The sequence below is a fragment of the Taudactylus pleione genome, unplaced genomic scaffold (assembly GCF_031769625.1).
Source record: "Taudactylus pleione unplaced genomic scaffold, aTauple2 ptg000190l, whole genome shotgun sequence".
NCBI classification, from domain to species: Eukaryota; Metazoa; Chordata; class Amphibia; order Anura; family Myobatrachidae; genus Taudactylus; species Taudactylus pleione.
Genome location: NW_028284592.1, coordinates 7,799,339 through 7,815,913, shown reverse-complemented (window position 1 = coordinate 7,815,913; position 16,575 = coordinate 7,799,339). Strand labels below are relative to the sequence as shown.

At 40.7% G+C, this 16,575-nt stretch overlaps 1 protein-coding gene across 4 annotated transcripts in view; it reads right to left on the bottom strand.

The window, feature by feature from the left end:
• PIP5K1B (phosphatidylinositol-4-phosphate 5-kinase type 1 beta) overlaps positions 1-16,575 on the bottom strand; it is a 159,560-nt gene that overhangs the window by 21,571 nt on the left and 121,414 nt on the right. For all 4 annotated transcript variants that reach the window (XM_088476651.1, XM_088476650.1, XM_088476652.1 and 1 more), the window contains 2 exons: positions 15,944-16,099; positions 13,045-13,189 (listed from right to left, as the gene is read on the bottom strand). In XM_088476651.1, the coding sequence (XP_088332777.1) occupies positions 13,045-13,189; positions 15,944-16,099 (301 nt within the window). The remainder of the gene's footprint in view (positions 1-13,044; positions 13,190-15,943; positions 16,100-16,575) is intronic.

Genomic DNA, 16,575 nt, shown 5'->3' with positions numbered 1-16,575 from the left:
GTGTAGGTTCTCTGACTATAATGCCTTCTGTTGAGTCCTTGGTTTATAACCTTTTATGTCTCACATTGTTATTTATGATAGGATTTCTGTGGTATTTACTTTTGCTTAGTTTATCTAGTGTAACTTGCTTTGATTTCATGCATGTTGTTCATTTTTGTATTTTGCTGCCATTTGCTTCAATAAAAAAAGGTGACAGTACCTCAAGTGCTCACGCTGAGGCTGATTCAGCATTGCATGCATATGGGGTCACCTCATGTGCTTGGTTATAAATGTGGATCTTTGTCCATACTCATAGTTGGCAGCATCACCGCATTGTAGTGCGCATTGCTCTAGCCCTTTACCCGGGGCAAGAGATCCATCCAAAATCAGACCGATCTCTGCACATGCTCACCTGTGAATATCCCCCAAATCTGTCTACACGCCATGCCACACTCTCAGGACAAATGGAATGCGGCCGAGATGCATACAACTCTGAATATCCATAGTTGCATATGCTCAGATATAAGTGAAGCACAGTGTGGACAATAGCAATTTGAATCAGACCCTCTGTTGGTAATGAAGCTATGTACAATATTACTATGTTCTCTTTATAATGCTCCGGACAGCACAGATAATGCAGACCTCAAAATTAACTTACTTCTGAGAAAAACAGTAAGTTTTCAAGATGTTAAAATATCTTCTTTATAATTGCTATGCAGTACCATGAGGATCCCATAGGAGGAGATGAAGCTCATTTACTCCAACACTACTCACCAGGCAGTGGTACCCTGAGTTTCTCTCTGCCATTCTAGTGACTCCTCCATGCTATTCACACAGCACAATTCCTCCAATTAGTGGCAGACTAGACAGCCAGATTGATTTGTCCAATCAGCTGCAGCCTTTAATTTAGTTCGAGCTCATTACTGTGGACAGACTGATAGGAGGACAGAGAGAAGCCTCATGCACCGCTGCTACATGAGATGTGAGCAGGAGCTGCCTGATACCCAGGTTGCTGAGCTAGACAGGGGAATGGTGCTCTTTAAAAGCTAGTGACTACGTCCTAGGATGCTGCTTTACTGGCCCTTACAGTGTGCATGAAGGTTACTCAGAAGTCCGATGTTCACGCAGTTGATCCAATGCTGTGTCTTCGGACGCAGCAGTGGATCAGAAAAGTCGTCAGTGGGCATCTTTTGACTTAAGACACCTCCAGCATATTTTAGCACAGACGCTGTGCTGTTCTATAGCGTCCAGCACGAATCAGCCCATTGTACACAAGAAATATAGAGGAAATGCTCTTCTGAAAAGATAAAAAGCACCAATTCTGGTGCCCATACCCATTAACAATCCTCTTGTTAGGATATACTATAGGGTTGCAGCAGAATAAACAAACTCTGTGTATGTTTGTAATGTACTAACAAAAAAAACAAAAAACAAAACGATATTCTGCACTACCTCTATAATAAATTCAATTGGAATTAGAGAATACAAATATAAATATATAGATATATAAATAAAAAAATAACTATGAACAAATATGGAATGTGTGTATATCACAATAATGTTTATTAACCACTAAAAAAAACATGTTATAATAAGAAATAAGACATGAGTTATTATGTAAGACAATAAAAGGTACCAACAACAAAAAGATAAAACACACTGTTACACTGTATCATATAAATGTAATAATGTTGCTAATCACTGTGTCCATCTACAAATGGATACATATGATAAATGGATATATAACGCAGTCCAGAACTAAATGGCTTTCCTTCATGCGGAGTTAGGGCCTGATTCAGACCCGTTCGCTAGCGATGTGCGCTTGAAAGCGGCCTGATGTTTTGCGAATGCGCATGCTTCGTTCTGCGCATGTGTGAACTACTCTGTGCGATCGCAGGCCGGTCGCTCGCTTAGCAAAGACAGCCCAGTGAAATGAGTAACAGGAGAGGCCGTTTGTGGGTGGTAACGGGCAGGACACTAATAACGGGGGAGTGAAGGTGCAAACGCAGGTGTGCCAGGGTGTTTCAACGCGGTTTTTAAGGCACCGTCATAGTACACGTCAAATGCCTGTTTTTTACACTGAAGTCCTCGCAGTGCTTGCAGCAGGGTAAGGCTACCGCAAGTGCTGCGTTCACTACCGATGGTGCTCGATGTACCAATGTTTTAATACACTTCCTGGAGATGACGTGCGCTAATGGGCGACTCTACATACGCGATCGCTCGCACAGCTAAAGTGGGTGTGCTTATGCCTTAGTGAGGGCATGCTTCCCATGACGTCACTTTGAAAAATTTGCATACGCTGGATGCGAGCGATCGCATCTAGCAAATGGGTCTGAACAGGCCCTTAGTTCACACTTCCGCAGACATACAGTGAAATCAGCTATCTGTCGAACATCAATAGCGGTATCCGTGCATTGGATCACATGCACTTGTTTGCTCCCAAAATTATTAGTAAAACATATGTATTTACAGGTCCATCAGTTTATTTCTCCCATATTAAAAGCTAAACCCGCTGCAGAAGATTGAGCACTGTCTCTGGGCAGAAAAAAAGTCTAAGTTGTAAACAATCAGCCAGGCAAAAATTTAAATTGAGACAACATGCAGATCGTGTCTCCAATTAAATCGCACCGTATTCTCATATCATAGACTGTGAGTACTCACGAACTAGCAAGAACGAATTGAAGGAACGTCCTGCGTCCTGTCTAACTCGTTTCGTCACGTGTCATGTGACTTTTTCAAAGGTGACATGTGACAAATACACAGGACTCCGAACCACAGAGATCAGACTTTTTTTCTGCCCAGAGACTGTGCTCAATCTTCAACTCACCTTGCTACACGGTTACATTGTTGCTCTGTTGCACTTGGTCAATGCTCCAGTCACTTCTCCACTCTGGTTTCCGTTGAACACCTAATACATCCACAGTATCCAGCTCAGTCTCCAGTATATCCCGGCTGAATACACGAGACTCTGGACCACAGAGATCAGGGGGCCCCAACGTGGTTCTTACTAATTTGTGAGTACTCACAGTCTATAATATGAGAATACGGTCCGGTTTAATTGGAGACACGATCTGCATGTTGTCTCAATTTTAATTTTTGCCTGGTTGATTGTTTACAACTTAGACTTTTTTTCTGCCCAGAGACTGTGCTCAATCTTCTGCAGTGGGTTGAGCTTTTAATATGGGAGAAATAAACTGATGGACCTGTATATACATATGTTTTACTACAGCATAAGGCTAATTTAAGTAATTTTGGGAGCAAACAAGTGCATGTGATCCAATGCACGGATTCATGATCGACAGATGGCTGAAACATATGTTCCAATATTAGATTGAATACGTGACTTTATAATCATTCCTATCAACAATCAGGAATTTCCTGTCTTCATCAGTTAATTAAAGAGGTTCACTATATGTCTAACTCCACATGAAGGAAAGCCATTTAGTTCTGGACTGCATTATATATCCATTTATCATATGCATCCATTTGCAGACGGACCACAGTGATTAGCAACATTATTACATCCATATGATACAGTGTAACAGTGTGTTTTATCTTTTTGTTGTTGGTACCTTATATTGTCTTATATAATAACTCGTGTCTTATTTCTTATTATAACATGGTTTTTTTTAGTGGTTAATAAACATTATTGTGATATACACACATTCCATCTTTGCTCATAGTTATTTATATATCTATATATTTATATTTGTATTTTTTAATTCCAATCGAATTTATTATAGAGGTAGCGCGGAATATCGTTTTTTTTTTTCAATTCTACAAAGAATTGAAGTAAATGCCTACCAATGTGTGTGCTGACTGCTGCAATAAGCATTTGGTGACAGCTGTCTATAATGGCTGCTAAAGCGTGAACAATAAAATCAGTCTACACAACTGCCCAGCTCAATTACTTACAGCTTCATTTACTGCTGGTATGAAACAAAAAAAACTTTATTTATTGAATACAAACTCAAAGTAAATATCGCACAACAGCTCTAGCTTCTGCAAATGTCACAATGAATCAATAAACTCTTCCAAATTGTTATAAACACTACCTTACTTCAATCCTGATCTTGTTGTCACTTTACTGATGCTGTTACACAAAAACATGTATCATTATCATATAAACGCTGTACTAGAACAATGTTTATCTAGCACAGAGTTCACAGAGCTGGACATTTCACATTTTACTGATAATGCAGTCTTAAGAAAAATAATACCAAAGTTCTGATAAAGGACGAAACAATATTTATTTTAAAGCTGTTTAGTCAATGGCGATATATTAAGAGTTACTGACTGTTCTTAGCTATAGGAATGCATTCAAAAGCATTGTTTTATTTTCATCCATTAACCCCTTCACTGCTGAGGGTTTTCTCATCCTTGTGCTGAGGCCATTTTCCGACGTTAGCGCTTGTCACATTCCAAAAACACTGATTTTTTTTTTTATGCGGCACCCACACAAATGATACCTTGTTTTTTTTCAGAAGACTTTATATTTTCAGAAAACACCAACCGAAATGTAAAAAAAAAGTTATTCTTTTGATTGAATTTTCAAGAGAGTAAACCTGAAAGCAAACGTGGTTATTTTTTAAACTTATAAACACCACAAAGATTTAAGGGCTACCAATTTATAAACTAGACAAACTACCACATTAGACGAGGGACTACTTTTTTTTTGAGACAATATGGAGGAGATATGGGCTTTAGGTCTCCCCTATCTGTGGAAAATTTTATTTTTCGTGTACTGTTTCTATTACTATCTGGTGATCACCAGACAATAACTACGAAGGAGGCACGTCATTTGAAAGAGGAGACTCCCTCTTGCAGGATAGGATGTCCCACGTATGTGCGGACCAGTATGGACCAGTACCCATATATACGAAAACAGTACCCATATACGGAAAATGTATTTTTCCGTAGCACAGGGTAATATTGTCTGATGATCACTTTCCGGTGCTCATCTGAAGCTGCCTGGCATCCCTACCTATAGTTAGGACCAGTGGGGCAAAGATGAAAACTTTTTTTCAATCCAGAACCTCGCTGCAGAGTACAAATGGTGCCCCATATGTTCTCTACAGTGAACAAGTTAAACCCATTTCTGTGCATTGTTTTTCTAAACGTACAGTATGTTTGAGTGGGGCCAAATGTAATAGGGTGAGAGCTTAGACAATGTGAGAGTTTAGCAGTTAACTCTCACACTACTACATTGGTCAAGTTGTTTTTTTTTCAAAATGGGAAAACATCTGCATGAGAGTTTAAATCGTGAGAATTTTTGAATCTAAAAAACATACAAGTTTGCATGTTCTCGGACTCTATTACATTGGCCGAGTTTACTCTCACATTTTCTAACCTCTCACCCTATGACATTTGGCCCGGGGTTCTGGACCTGATTCAGAGGTGCACGCAAATCCTGTCGTGATTTCTATTCCATACTTCTGTTAAAATATGCAAATGATTTAGCACAGAGACGCCCACCATCGGCATCTCACACCCACCACTTGCATACAAAAGCCGATACATCGGGAACAAGCCTATGCTGTCTCAGAATGTTCGTCACACTTAAGACGCCGGGGCCTCTGCAGCTGAGTACAAATTTGCAGTAGCTCACTGGGGAACGCCCAGAAAATGTTCCTGACACGTCTGCGTTTTTGTAGCCACCACCTGTTACCTCTCCCAAACGCTGACTACCTGTCACTCACTTTGCGAAAATATCCTTGGTGTGACTGCCATCTGAAACCCATCGCAGCATGTGCGCAGTGTGGATTTGGCAGATGCGCGGTTGCCAAAAATCGCTCCACTGTGTCCAACATTGACACTGCATCCACCTCTAAATCAGGTCCTCAGTTCTCTGTTCAGCTGCATTTATTTAGTATTTTCCAAAAACGACAGAAACACATAAGCTGTTCTCGTTATTATACACTACTGACAGCCTTTCTGGTGTTTGCGGTGACTAAGTTCCCAGCTGTTATGCTGTCTATAACATCACATGATATCACCACAAATACCTCTAATCACCTATGCACGCTACAAAGAAACACTACTATATTTCTGCAAGGCAAAGGTCTGTATTTATGAGCTCTGTTTTCAAACCCTCCCTTGGTAAATAGAACATTATAACTTAGCATTAGCAGTGACATTAATAGTAATCATGTGGTATTGGGAATGAGAATTTCCTCTTTACTGATACAAGATACATGTTTATGCATCCAGGATGCTGTAAAAAAGAGTATTGTTTTTAAACTACACATTTACATAGCCAGATCATTTACATTTTTGAAATTATTGCGTTAATTTGAAGCATATGGGAGGAAGGCAAGTCTGTGTACATACATGTTAAAAAGCAGCATATAAACAAAATATTAGGTTTAAAGGAACATTGGAAATATGTCTCTAATAAAACTTTAGGGGGGAATACAATTAGCCTCGTACTATACTCCACAGGTAATTGTTCCTGCCATGTGGGGAAAAGCTATTCAATAAATCAGCCTTTTCCCCACTCAGTAAACCAGCGTAAAGTGAGGAATCAATGGGTTTTTCCGCACATTAAACCCTGTAGGGTGCCTTTTTTTGCAGACTTTCCTCGCAGCTCCTGAAGGTGCGAGAAAAAGGTCACTTCTGGGTCTTAACAAGCAGAGTAAACCCTGCTAATTGAATTTGCTAGCATGGATAATTAGCCACGGGGTTTGTTCCCCCACTATTAGACTCTGTTGATATGTCAAAGTGTTCAGTAATTATCCCCTCTGCGGCCAGCGGTAAATCATACTGAATCCGTACACAAAGCCCTTGATGAAGTGGCTCCAGCTACCCTTCAAACTTCACGTTGACGTAGGTGTCAACCATGGCATTCTACAGTAACAAGATGCCTACAAAAACTCTCAAGTAAAGTAGAACATCAGTGGTGTAAGTCTTGTACTCCAAGCAACTTCCTCACATATAAGACTATCTACTACTCCTATAGAAAGGTTCTGGATATTGCCAAACAAATTTATTTGATTCTCTCATCTGTGCTCAAGTTTCTAACCGCAAGTGACTTTTTAATACGTTTTCATTGCTTCTCACCCATCCTACAGGATGCGATCAATATCCCGACTGCGGTGATTCCGGCGGTCAGAATGCTGGCGTCGGAAGCACGACACCTGTCAGAATCCCAGCGCCGGGATCCCAACCGCCGGAATCCCGAAGGTAAGTAGCATTGTTAGGGGGTGGGTTAGGTAATAGAGTTAGACACTAAGGGGGGAGGGTTAGGTTTAGGCATTAGTGGGGGAGGTTAGGTTCAGGCACCAGGGAGGGTTAGGATAGGAAGAAGAGGAGTGGTAGGATACCAACCAGTGTCGGTATCCTAACCCTTCAGGATGCCGGCGTCTGGATTCTGACCACCGGGATCCCGAGCGCCGGCATCCCGTACCCATCCCAATACTATAACCAACCCACCAGCTACCATGTGTTCCCAACAGACAGAAATATACTGGTAGGTTAAGTGGCTCCCAACATAAATTAACAAAAATGAACCCTAGTGTCTATGTGTGTGAGCATGTGGTAAGAATACTGATGCGAATGGCCAAATATTCTATGTAAAGCGCTGGGGAATATGTGTGCACCATATAAATAACTGGTAATAAATAAATAATAAATATACATATAGATATATATATATATAAATATTTAGAGAGAGACGCAACACCCCTCCCCCAGTTAACCCTGATTCTATTAACCTAACTACACCAACATATGTCTTTTCGCTTATCTCAAAATATCTCCCAGTTCGACCCCTTCACCCTGCAAAATATGTGTCTCTCATACACACTCAGTCATTACCTGTTCCCATTGACAGTTACTGGACTTCATTGGGACTGCACCCACTTGGTGCTATACCCTTTCTCACACAAGACTTTCCTCTAGCCTCTAAACCTTCAAGTGTTCCCTGAAAACTCACCTCTTTAGGCAAGCTTGTCAATATCAAGAACTACCCACATAACCTTCATAAGCTATCCTACTCAATTACATCCCCACTATACAGTCCACATATAACTACATATTTTCTCTTTTTACACTCACGCAGCCCACTGACCATAGGCCAACACTAGTGTGTGACTGGATTATACAACCCAACAAGAACCTCTGCAATCTGGATGGACCAATCTGCACTTATCCTTTCTCCATAGATTGTAAGATCGTGAGCAGGGACCTCTTCCCTGTTGTCTGTTTGTTATTACCAAGTCTTGTTTTATCACTGATCTATTACTGATTTGTTCCCAATTATAAAGTGCAACAGAATATTTTGGTGCTATATAAGTAAATGCTAATAATAAGGGCAGAAATCACAATAGTCATTTTAACCTGGATACTTGAATACTATGTACACGGTATGTAGTCATTATGTCGACATTGAGAATGTCCACACCCATAATCCTAATGTCGACATTTATTATGTGGGCACATGATTTTTGGGATAGGGTTCAATTAGGGTTCGACTTACAGATGTGCCCATATACATCTATTCTCTGTGCGCTACAAGTCATACCACACATAACGCGGGAGCTCAGTGTGACTTGGTAGCGCTGAGCTTCTTTTTGTGTGTCTTCTGCTGATTAAAATGATATGCAGCATGCCTATGTTCTGTGTGTGACTGCTGGTGTATCTGCATGCTAAACACTACGTTACAGTGTTACTGACACTAACGCAGCGTTTCGCATGCAAATACACCCGCACTCACTCACATAACATAGGAATGCTGTATATCATTTTAATCAGCAGTAGCTGCTTGTGCTATCTAGTTGCATAGTTGTGCAAATAAGATGCATTTGAAGGTAAAAAGACGCACAAAAAAACGCTCATTGCTACCAAGACACGCCACGGCATGGCGCGAACTAGAAGGGCTGTTTAACGCACAAGGAGGCTAGATGTATGTGGACCCATCTGTATAGTGAGGTTTACTGTAAAATACCATTGTCGATATTTTAACTGTCTACATAATGTCAGTGTAGACATTGTTAATGTTAACATGTTAAATGTCAATATTCTGAACATGTCACCATACTGAACATGTTGACATCCTGAATATTGACAATCAGACCATGTACAGTACAGAATACTGGATGGATTCAGCTCAGTGTGCGGGCCAGTACTAGCCATTTTATCATGGATGCAGAATAGGCTGAACACTAAACAGAGCCCAAGCCTACATCGTTCATTTTAATTTAAAGATCATTTCATCCATGCAGTAAACAAGCTAGTGGCACAATTCTCACTGTTGCACCATCTGGTCTGCCAATACAGGAGAGGTGGAAATACTGAAGTGACATCGGTGTGAACATTGCGCCTCATCACTTCTCCATCCCACCTAAATTAGTGCAAAGGCCAGGCCAGCACAGCACTGCCAGTATTCTCTATATTCCAGCACTGGCCATTACTGAGGACTACCAGGACAGTGAGCAGAAATTATTAGTACGTAGGCATTTATGGGCCCTGGTATATAATCATATGGGTACACTGCTAGGGGGTCACTTTTAGCATACTTTTTAAAAGGATTATTGTTCTATGATCCTATTAAATCCTTTTCTGCGGATTTGACAGAACCCTAAAAAAGTGGATTTAGTATAAATTGTAGAACACTCACACATTCATTTCCAGGAAGAAATCAACCATTTGCAGACACCAGAGCATGTGTGTGTTGTATGTGGTACAGTCAATGCCATACCGGCCCTATATGGGATACAGGCTATTGAAGCTTTGCCATAATGGGTAGTATACCTGAAGATCTGGATGTAGTTTTAGGCATTTTTTTTTTATTCAGGGAAGTTGTGAAGTAGGCAATGAAAATATAGGACCATTGTCCAACGTGATATGAATATAAACATCAGAATAATGAGAGAGAATGGTTATGACCATTAAACATTTCTTTATTCACATTATCCCCTTTTAAAATGATCAACTGCTTTCCCTAGTGTACTGTACCTTTTCTATAGTCTGTACTTTCCCCCATCTACTGTCCTTTTACTTGCTGCATGTTTGTTAAGTATCAAGTTTATCTTTGTTGAAAAATGTAAATAATATATATTATCACAACTGTGTGTCTCAGCAATGCAGAGCATGTAGAACTAATTAATTATTAGTAAATACCAGGGACATAGTCAGGGACACATATTTTTAGGTACAGTGCTTCGAACACTATAAATATATAACACATTAACAAACACTATTTCCCCCCCATAAGGGTCCTCTTAAATCCCCTTGGGAGCTGCAGACATCTCAGAGTAAATGTCTCTCATAACTGGATATATTGTTTTGCTAGTAAATAAACATGTCTGAGAAGTTATGTACTGAAAGAATAGTATGACATTGATTCTTATTATCAATCCTAAATGATTATGTTTCATCGTTGCTTTGGCAGATTTCCACTGTATGGTTACCATGCCAACTACCAAGATTTTTGCAAATAGGAGAACATTTTGTTTCAGAAGCCTTTTTGTTTGCTGTAGGATTAGGGCTGCAAAGTTAATTTAATTTGGTTAATAAGCAGCATTCCTATGAGAGCCGTTGTCAGGTAGTGTCTAGCTCAGGATCATATATAAGACAATCAATCTTTTTTTTTTTAAATGTACCACTGTTTATGTCTTCCTGTACATTTATATTTGGTGCAAGCAGTCTTCAACACTGTTTTAAAATTGCATTTAATGCATTCTAAACCACTGTGCGATTGCTATTTTCAAAGTAGTTTTAGACAGCCAGCTGTGATAACTACCTTCCCAGTGAAACATAGAAGCTATATGTAAAATACTGCTTTTTAACCTTAAAAATGTTGTGCCCAAAGAGTTTCTCTTGTTTTATAATCTATAAAAATATATCCGTGATCAACTGCCGTCAACCACTAAAACAACAATGATTTAAGGTAAAATAGTTCTTCAAAGGAAAAAGGAAATTTGTATAATAAAAGTGATTATGTTATCAGTGGCACGTAGAAGGAAAAGCAGAGTACAGTAACATAGGATAAAAATGAAAAATTACAATACATTGTGTCATGTAATAATTGTATGCGGTCCAACATTGTGATGGACATAAGACATAAAACACTGACATATGTGCATTGAAACAAGACAGAAAACTTAAAAGAATCTGCTCTGGGTACACAATTGTCAGCATGGTAAAGTAGCATTATTCACTAACCTACAGTATAGCGATAAAGATGTTTTATTCCTACCATATGTGACCAGTAGTAGGCAGGTACTCTTGTAGTTTACTACACAATATTAGGTTTTAAAATCTAGGTAAATAATTGGTCATTCTACCACTGTCCAAAAACACAAAGAATGTGTTATTATAAAGCTGTCACTGAATGTACTGAGTGTAATATTTTTATTTTACATATATAGGGTCTAGCTCAGAGATAGACGTAGCTGCTGTGTGCATATATGCTAATGCTATAGGAGGCATCTGAAGGAAAAAGACGCCTCCAGCCAGCATTTCAGACCCGATGCCTGCGTCTGAGGACGCAGGAGATGATCAACATTGCGACCATCTGAGTAAGCCTAAGGCTACTCAGATTGGCTGCGTCATCTGCGCTACCGAGGCTGGTTAATCTGCGTTAGCAGATGCAGACACTGGCCTCAGCCCTCCCAGAAAACAAGGAAGACACATCCCCATTTTCGTGAACGCAGTCCAGTACCGCCCCCTAACTGCCGCAAGCTGATTGACAGGGGGCACTGCTTTTGATCTCATAGGACTCATTCTGCACATGCAGTCCACCCTCCATTGGAGATATGCGCAAACGTACATCTCCAAATGAGACCCAACTCAAACTTGCCTTTTTTAGATGCCCCCCCTGGGAGGCCGCAGAGGGCTAATGAAAGTAGGAAATGCAAGATGGACTTGAGTCATCATAGCCTTGCGGCACAATGCTGCTGTATATCATCGCACAGCAGGACCGGGGCCACAATGATGCAATTCCCTGCGAAACATGTCATCACCCCTCTGTCCTACCCAGTTCACTAGGGATGTGGGTGGGATGCTGGTGCTCTGCTCTTCAGGGACTCCAATAGGCTCCCACAAAATGTGAGAGTTTCTCTGACTTTCATGGGGTATAGGCAAGTGATTGCTACAAGAAACATTGCATCTCTTGCAATTAAATGTTAGCAGATGGTCTGAAGGAATATAGTATGATAAGAGAGCATTGTAGAGACATAGGGCCTGATTCAGAGCCGCTCGTAAGCGGCCGCTCGTTCGCTCCGATCGATGTTCGCACATCTGCGCATGTGTATGGGTCGTAATGCGCATGCGCCAACCAGTCATTGCGGTCGGAAAACGTGTGTTCACAAAATTGCGAGTGCCTGCTAATTTGAGTGACAGGATGAGGCGTTTGTGGGTGGTAACAGAGGAAGGTGCTTGAAAACGGGGAGTGGAGATCCGAACGCAGGCGTGCCTAACGGTCAAAACGGGCGTTTTAAGGGTGTGCATAATTAACAAACCAGCGTCATCGACCACGTCACTTGGTTGTTTCTTAGCCTGAACTGTTCGCATGATTGCGGTAGGAAAATCCAACCACAAGCACTGCAAGCAGTTCAGACGCCTTTCGATGTACTCGATTAATCAAATAAATAGCGGAGATGACGTAGGATGCGAGCGGCCAGGGGGCGTCTTTACAAAATAGCGAGCGCATGTTTAGTTCGCTCGCTCAGACATAGAGGCGTCAACAGACCGCAAAGAGTGAGCGCTCAATTTAAATAGCCGGCCCCTATTTCTGAACGAGCGAGCGCAAATAGCGTCCGGCTCTGAATCAGGCCCAGTATCTGAAAACAATGAATAATATGTATATTATCCTGGTGATATAGGTTCCAGGGATTAACAATGACATATATCAGTCATATAATCACAGTTTATATGATTAAATAAAATTCAAATGCCAATACTAGTACAGTACCAAGAGATGAATTTCAGAATTTCATATGAAATGAGTATAAAATAATATGGTTCCATGTGGGCAGATTGCCTACTCACAGAATTATAACATTAATACAGCCGGTTAATCTCAACTTCCAGTTTATAACAGAATAGTAAAGCATGGTTAGTTACCTGCTGGAATAACGTATAGTGTCTTCATGGTGATACTGATCGTCGACATACAACGAGGAAGAGGATATTGTAGTTGCTAAGGAAGCAGCTTCAAACAAGGATGGCGTGCTTGGTACAAGGTCAGGCCGATGTCTTGAATTTAGTGCTGCAGACATTAAGCAATATATATGAACATACATATAGCTATAGCATACTTTAATAGTGTTAAACAAGCTGCAATCTGAAGAACTAAATATACTGTATGAAAGCAGTTCAAGTGTTCCTGTCACATGGTCACATAGCAGAGAGCCATTTTGTGATCTGAATCAATAGACTGCAGCCTGTCAGTTCACTAAAATCTGGAGACATCATCAAAGCATGAGGCATTTAACGGCTGTCTTTACTGTATGTAGGCCAAAGGGAAACATTAATGACTACAACCTATTTTCAATTAACTAAGTTGCTGCACAATATGGGTCACATAGTTAGGAAGGCTGAAAAAAGATACAGGTTCATTAAGTTAAACTTCTAAATTAAAATTAAACCCCCAGGATAACACTGTGATATCGATTTATTTCCTACAATAATATATTTCAGAATCACACCCATCAGGTTCTCTTAGAATGATATCACCTACAAGTTAAGAATGGTCGCAGATCTAAGATTTTTCTGGTTCCAACTTTATTAACTTTTTAAAGATTAGTGCCACATTTGTGTTCTGGCAATCTTGTGGCAATGATATATTTCAGAGACAGTCCATAGATAACACGTGGGTGAATTTCATATGGACCAAATGGTTTATCGGTGCTAATCTTGATATTTTTACTGGCACTTTTAATTTCACACACCTCTTTATGCCTCTTCTAAACCCGTACCCCACGTATCCATTGTTTTCCAAGACTAAGGGGCATATGTATCAATGCTTGATGTAAGTTAAAATTGTGAAATATATATCACCAACCAATCAGCTCCAAACTATCATTTCTTAAACACAGCCTGCAAAATGTAAGTTAGAAGCTGATTGGTTGGTGATATATATCTCACAATTTTATCTCACATCAAGCTTTGATACATATGCGCCTAAGCCCGGGTACCTGTATATACTAACTTACAGATTGCTTCTCCCTCCCCTGAGATCCCAGTTTAAAACTTCCTTCAGCCTTCTAACTATCTATTCACCAAGACTAGCTGTACACTACGCAATGAGGTGCAGCTTATTCCTATTGTGAAGCCTGTAGCTGAAAGAGAATGTTTCTTAGTTCTTTTCTGAAACCAACGTCTTAGCCACTTACTTACCTGGGAAACTACTTCTCTTTCAGGTGTATTTCATAAAATGTGACTTTGGAGGTTCTTGCTTTTCAGCTCAAAGTCTAGTCAAACTTTTTTTTAACTAATCTACACCATGACTGCAAAGTCTCTCCAAGCCTCTCCTTAAAAAACAATCTCCCAATCCACAATCCACCCACCTGATCATCTGTTATCACAGTCATGGTAACAAATGACCTATTCTTTCTTCCTAATAATTCAATCACCTACCATCTGTACCTATCTGCGTCCTCTACACTCCTGCTAACATTTCAATCATATGCACAGCTGCTAGAGGAAATGCTACTCCGGAAGTGGCAGTGTCATCATCATATTGGGAATATCTGCTGCGTTTTTCTCTGTTTCCAATCGCAGTAACAGCCCCCATAGGTTTCTATGGGAGCTGCTATATTGTGATATTTACCAAGCTCCGGAATGCTTTGCATTAGATGCACCATTGATAGCACCATCAAAACTTGCACCAGCCCTGTGGCAGGTGCAGTTTCTATTTCTGAGTATGGCCCTGTGTGAGCGTCAACATGCCTTGTTGGCTTTGCAACCACCTGTTCCCTCCCAGGAACGGCCATTAAAAGTCACAGACTCTGCTTCCTATCCTGTACTGCATCTCTGAGCGCAGACGATCAGACACATGCGCAGTACTACTCACAATCAGGCCCACTGACTGCAATTTGCTTAAGCTATGTGAGAATACTTACTCTAAAATAATAATAAGTACTGATTATGTGATATGAGTGTTGTTCTACAGAATATCAATGCATCATGTTAGAGTACTAATATGCAACTTACAAGAAAGAATAAGTACAAGAGAAATCAGATACTTTTACAGAAACTTACCATAAGAGAATAGATATGCCCTGCTTTCCTGCACTTATTAGGGAATTGGTATGAATTACGTCTGGCGGTTCAAATCCCGACAGTGGCTGGCCGACATGGCTGAAAATCCCGATCGTCTCAAGGTAAGTATTAACTAACCTAACCTCCCCCCCCTAACCCTCCTTAGGGGTGGGTGCCTAACCCTAACCTTCCCCACAGTGCCTAACCCTAATTCCCCCTCTAAGTGCCTAAACCTAATCCCCCCTTCCCCGCCGCCTAAACCTAAGTCCCCCGGGGGGAGTGCCTAACCCTAACCCTCCCTTCCCCTAGCCTAACCCTAACCTCCCGGGGGGTGCCTCACCCTAAGTGCCCTCCGGGAGCCCTAAACCTAATCCTCCCCACCCCTCAGTTGTCCGCAGCGGCTGTCTGGCATCACTTCGATCGGGATGCCGGGCGCCGGTCTCCCGGCTTCGGTAAAATGACAGGCGTCTAGATTTAGAAGCCTGTCATTTAACCCTCGCCGGGATAAAGCGGTCGGGTAGCCGGCTTTCGGAATTACGTCCGCCAGCTTCCCGACTGCATACCCTTACTAGAGCAATCAAAAATATCACACAGCTCAGAATCCTTGTTTAGTTTTAAATTCATATATAGCCTCAGTTTGAAGCACCAATGAGCATATTTCAAAATGATTAAACTCTGCAACCAACTAATAAGATATTATAAAGGTCAATGTGGTAGTTAGACAGAACTCTCTGTGTAATATCTTCCAGAATTTCCTTACCCTCTTCATCCAGACTGGTGAAACTTTGCCCATCTGCCAGTTTTTTGCTTTTCTCCTCTGACCATTCCTGATTGTTGGCAGACAGGATCTCCTGCGAAGAAGACTTTAAAGCTGGAATAGAATTGCACCGTCGCTTGGAGGGTGAAGACTTTAAAGCTAAAAAATAAAAAAAATAATTTAAAAATAGGTTGTTATGTTCCTCTTTTAACTGTGTACAACAATATATATGTCAATCACCAACAGACACCATATATAACAGAGCATCCATTCTAATAAGGTATATAGAACATGTCTCAGGTTTTCGTAGGCAGTGCAAGGGAAGTGGAGAGGGGGGATCTGTAGTCGGCCACTTACTTTACATCAAAAGGATGCGTCTGAAATGGTATAAGACAACAATATATGAATTAACTCGGGGAATGTGAGCCCCATGCACTCTGACTTAGTTGAATGACACATGGCTATGCCAGACTGTAGTCAAAGATAATATATACGAGACTCTATACGAGGGATAGTTGTTTAGATCATCCAAGAAATGTTCAAGTTTCAATTGTTTGACTGTTCTTGTATGCAAGACTTTAGGATCTGATTTAAGTTGTATTCTTCGTACACCAGAGGTTCCCAATCTCGGTCCT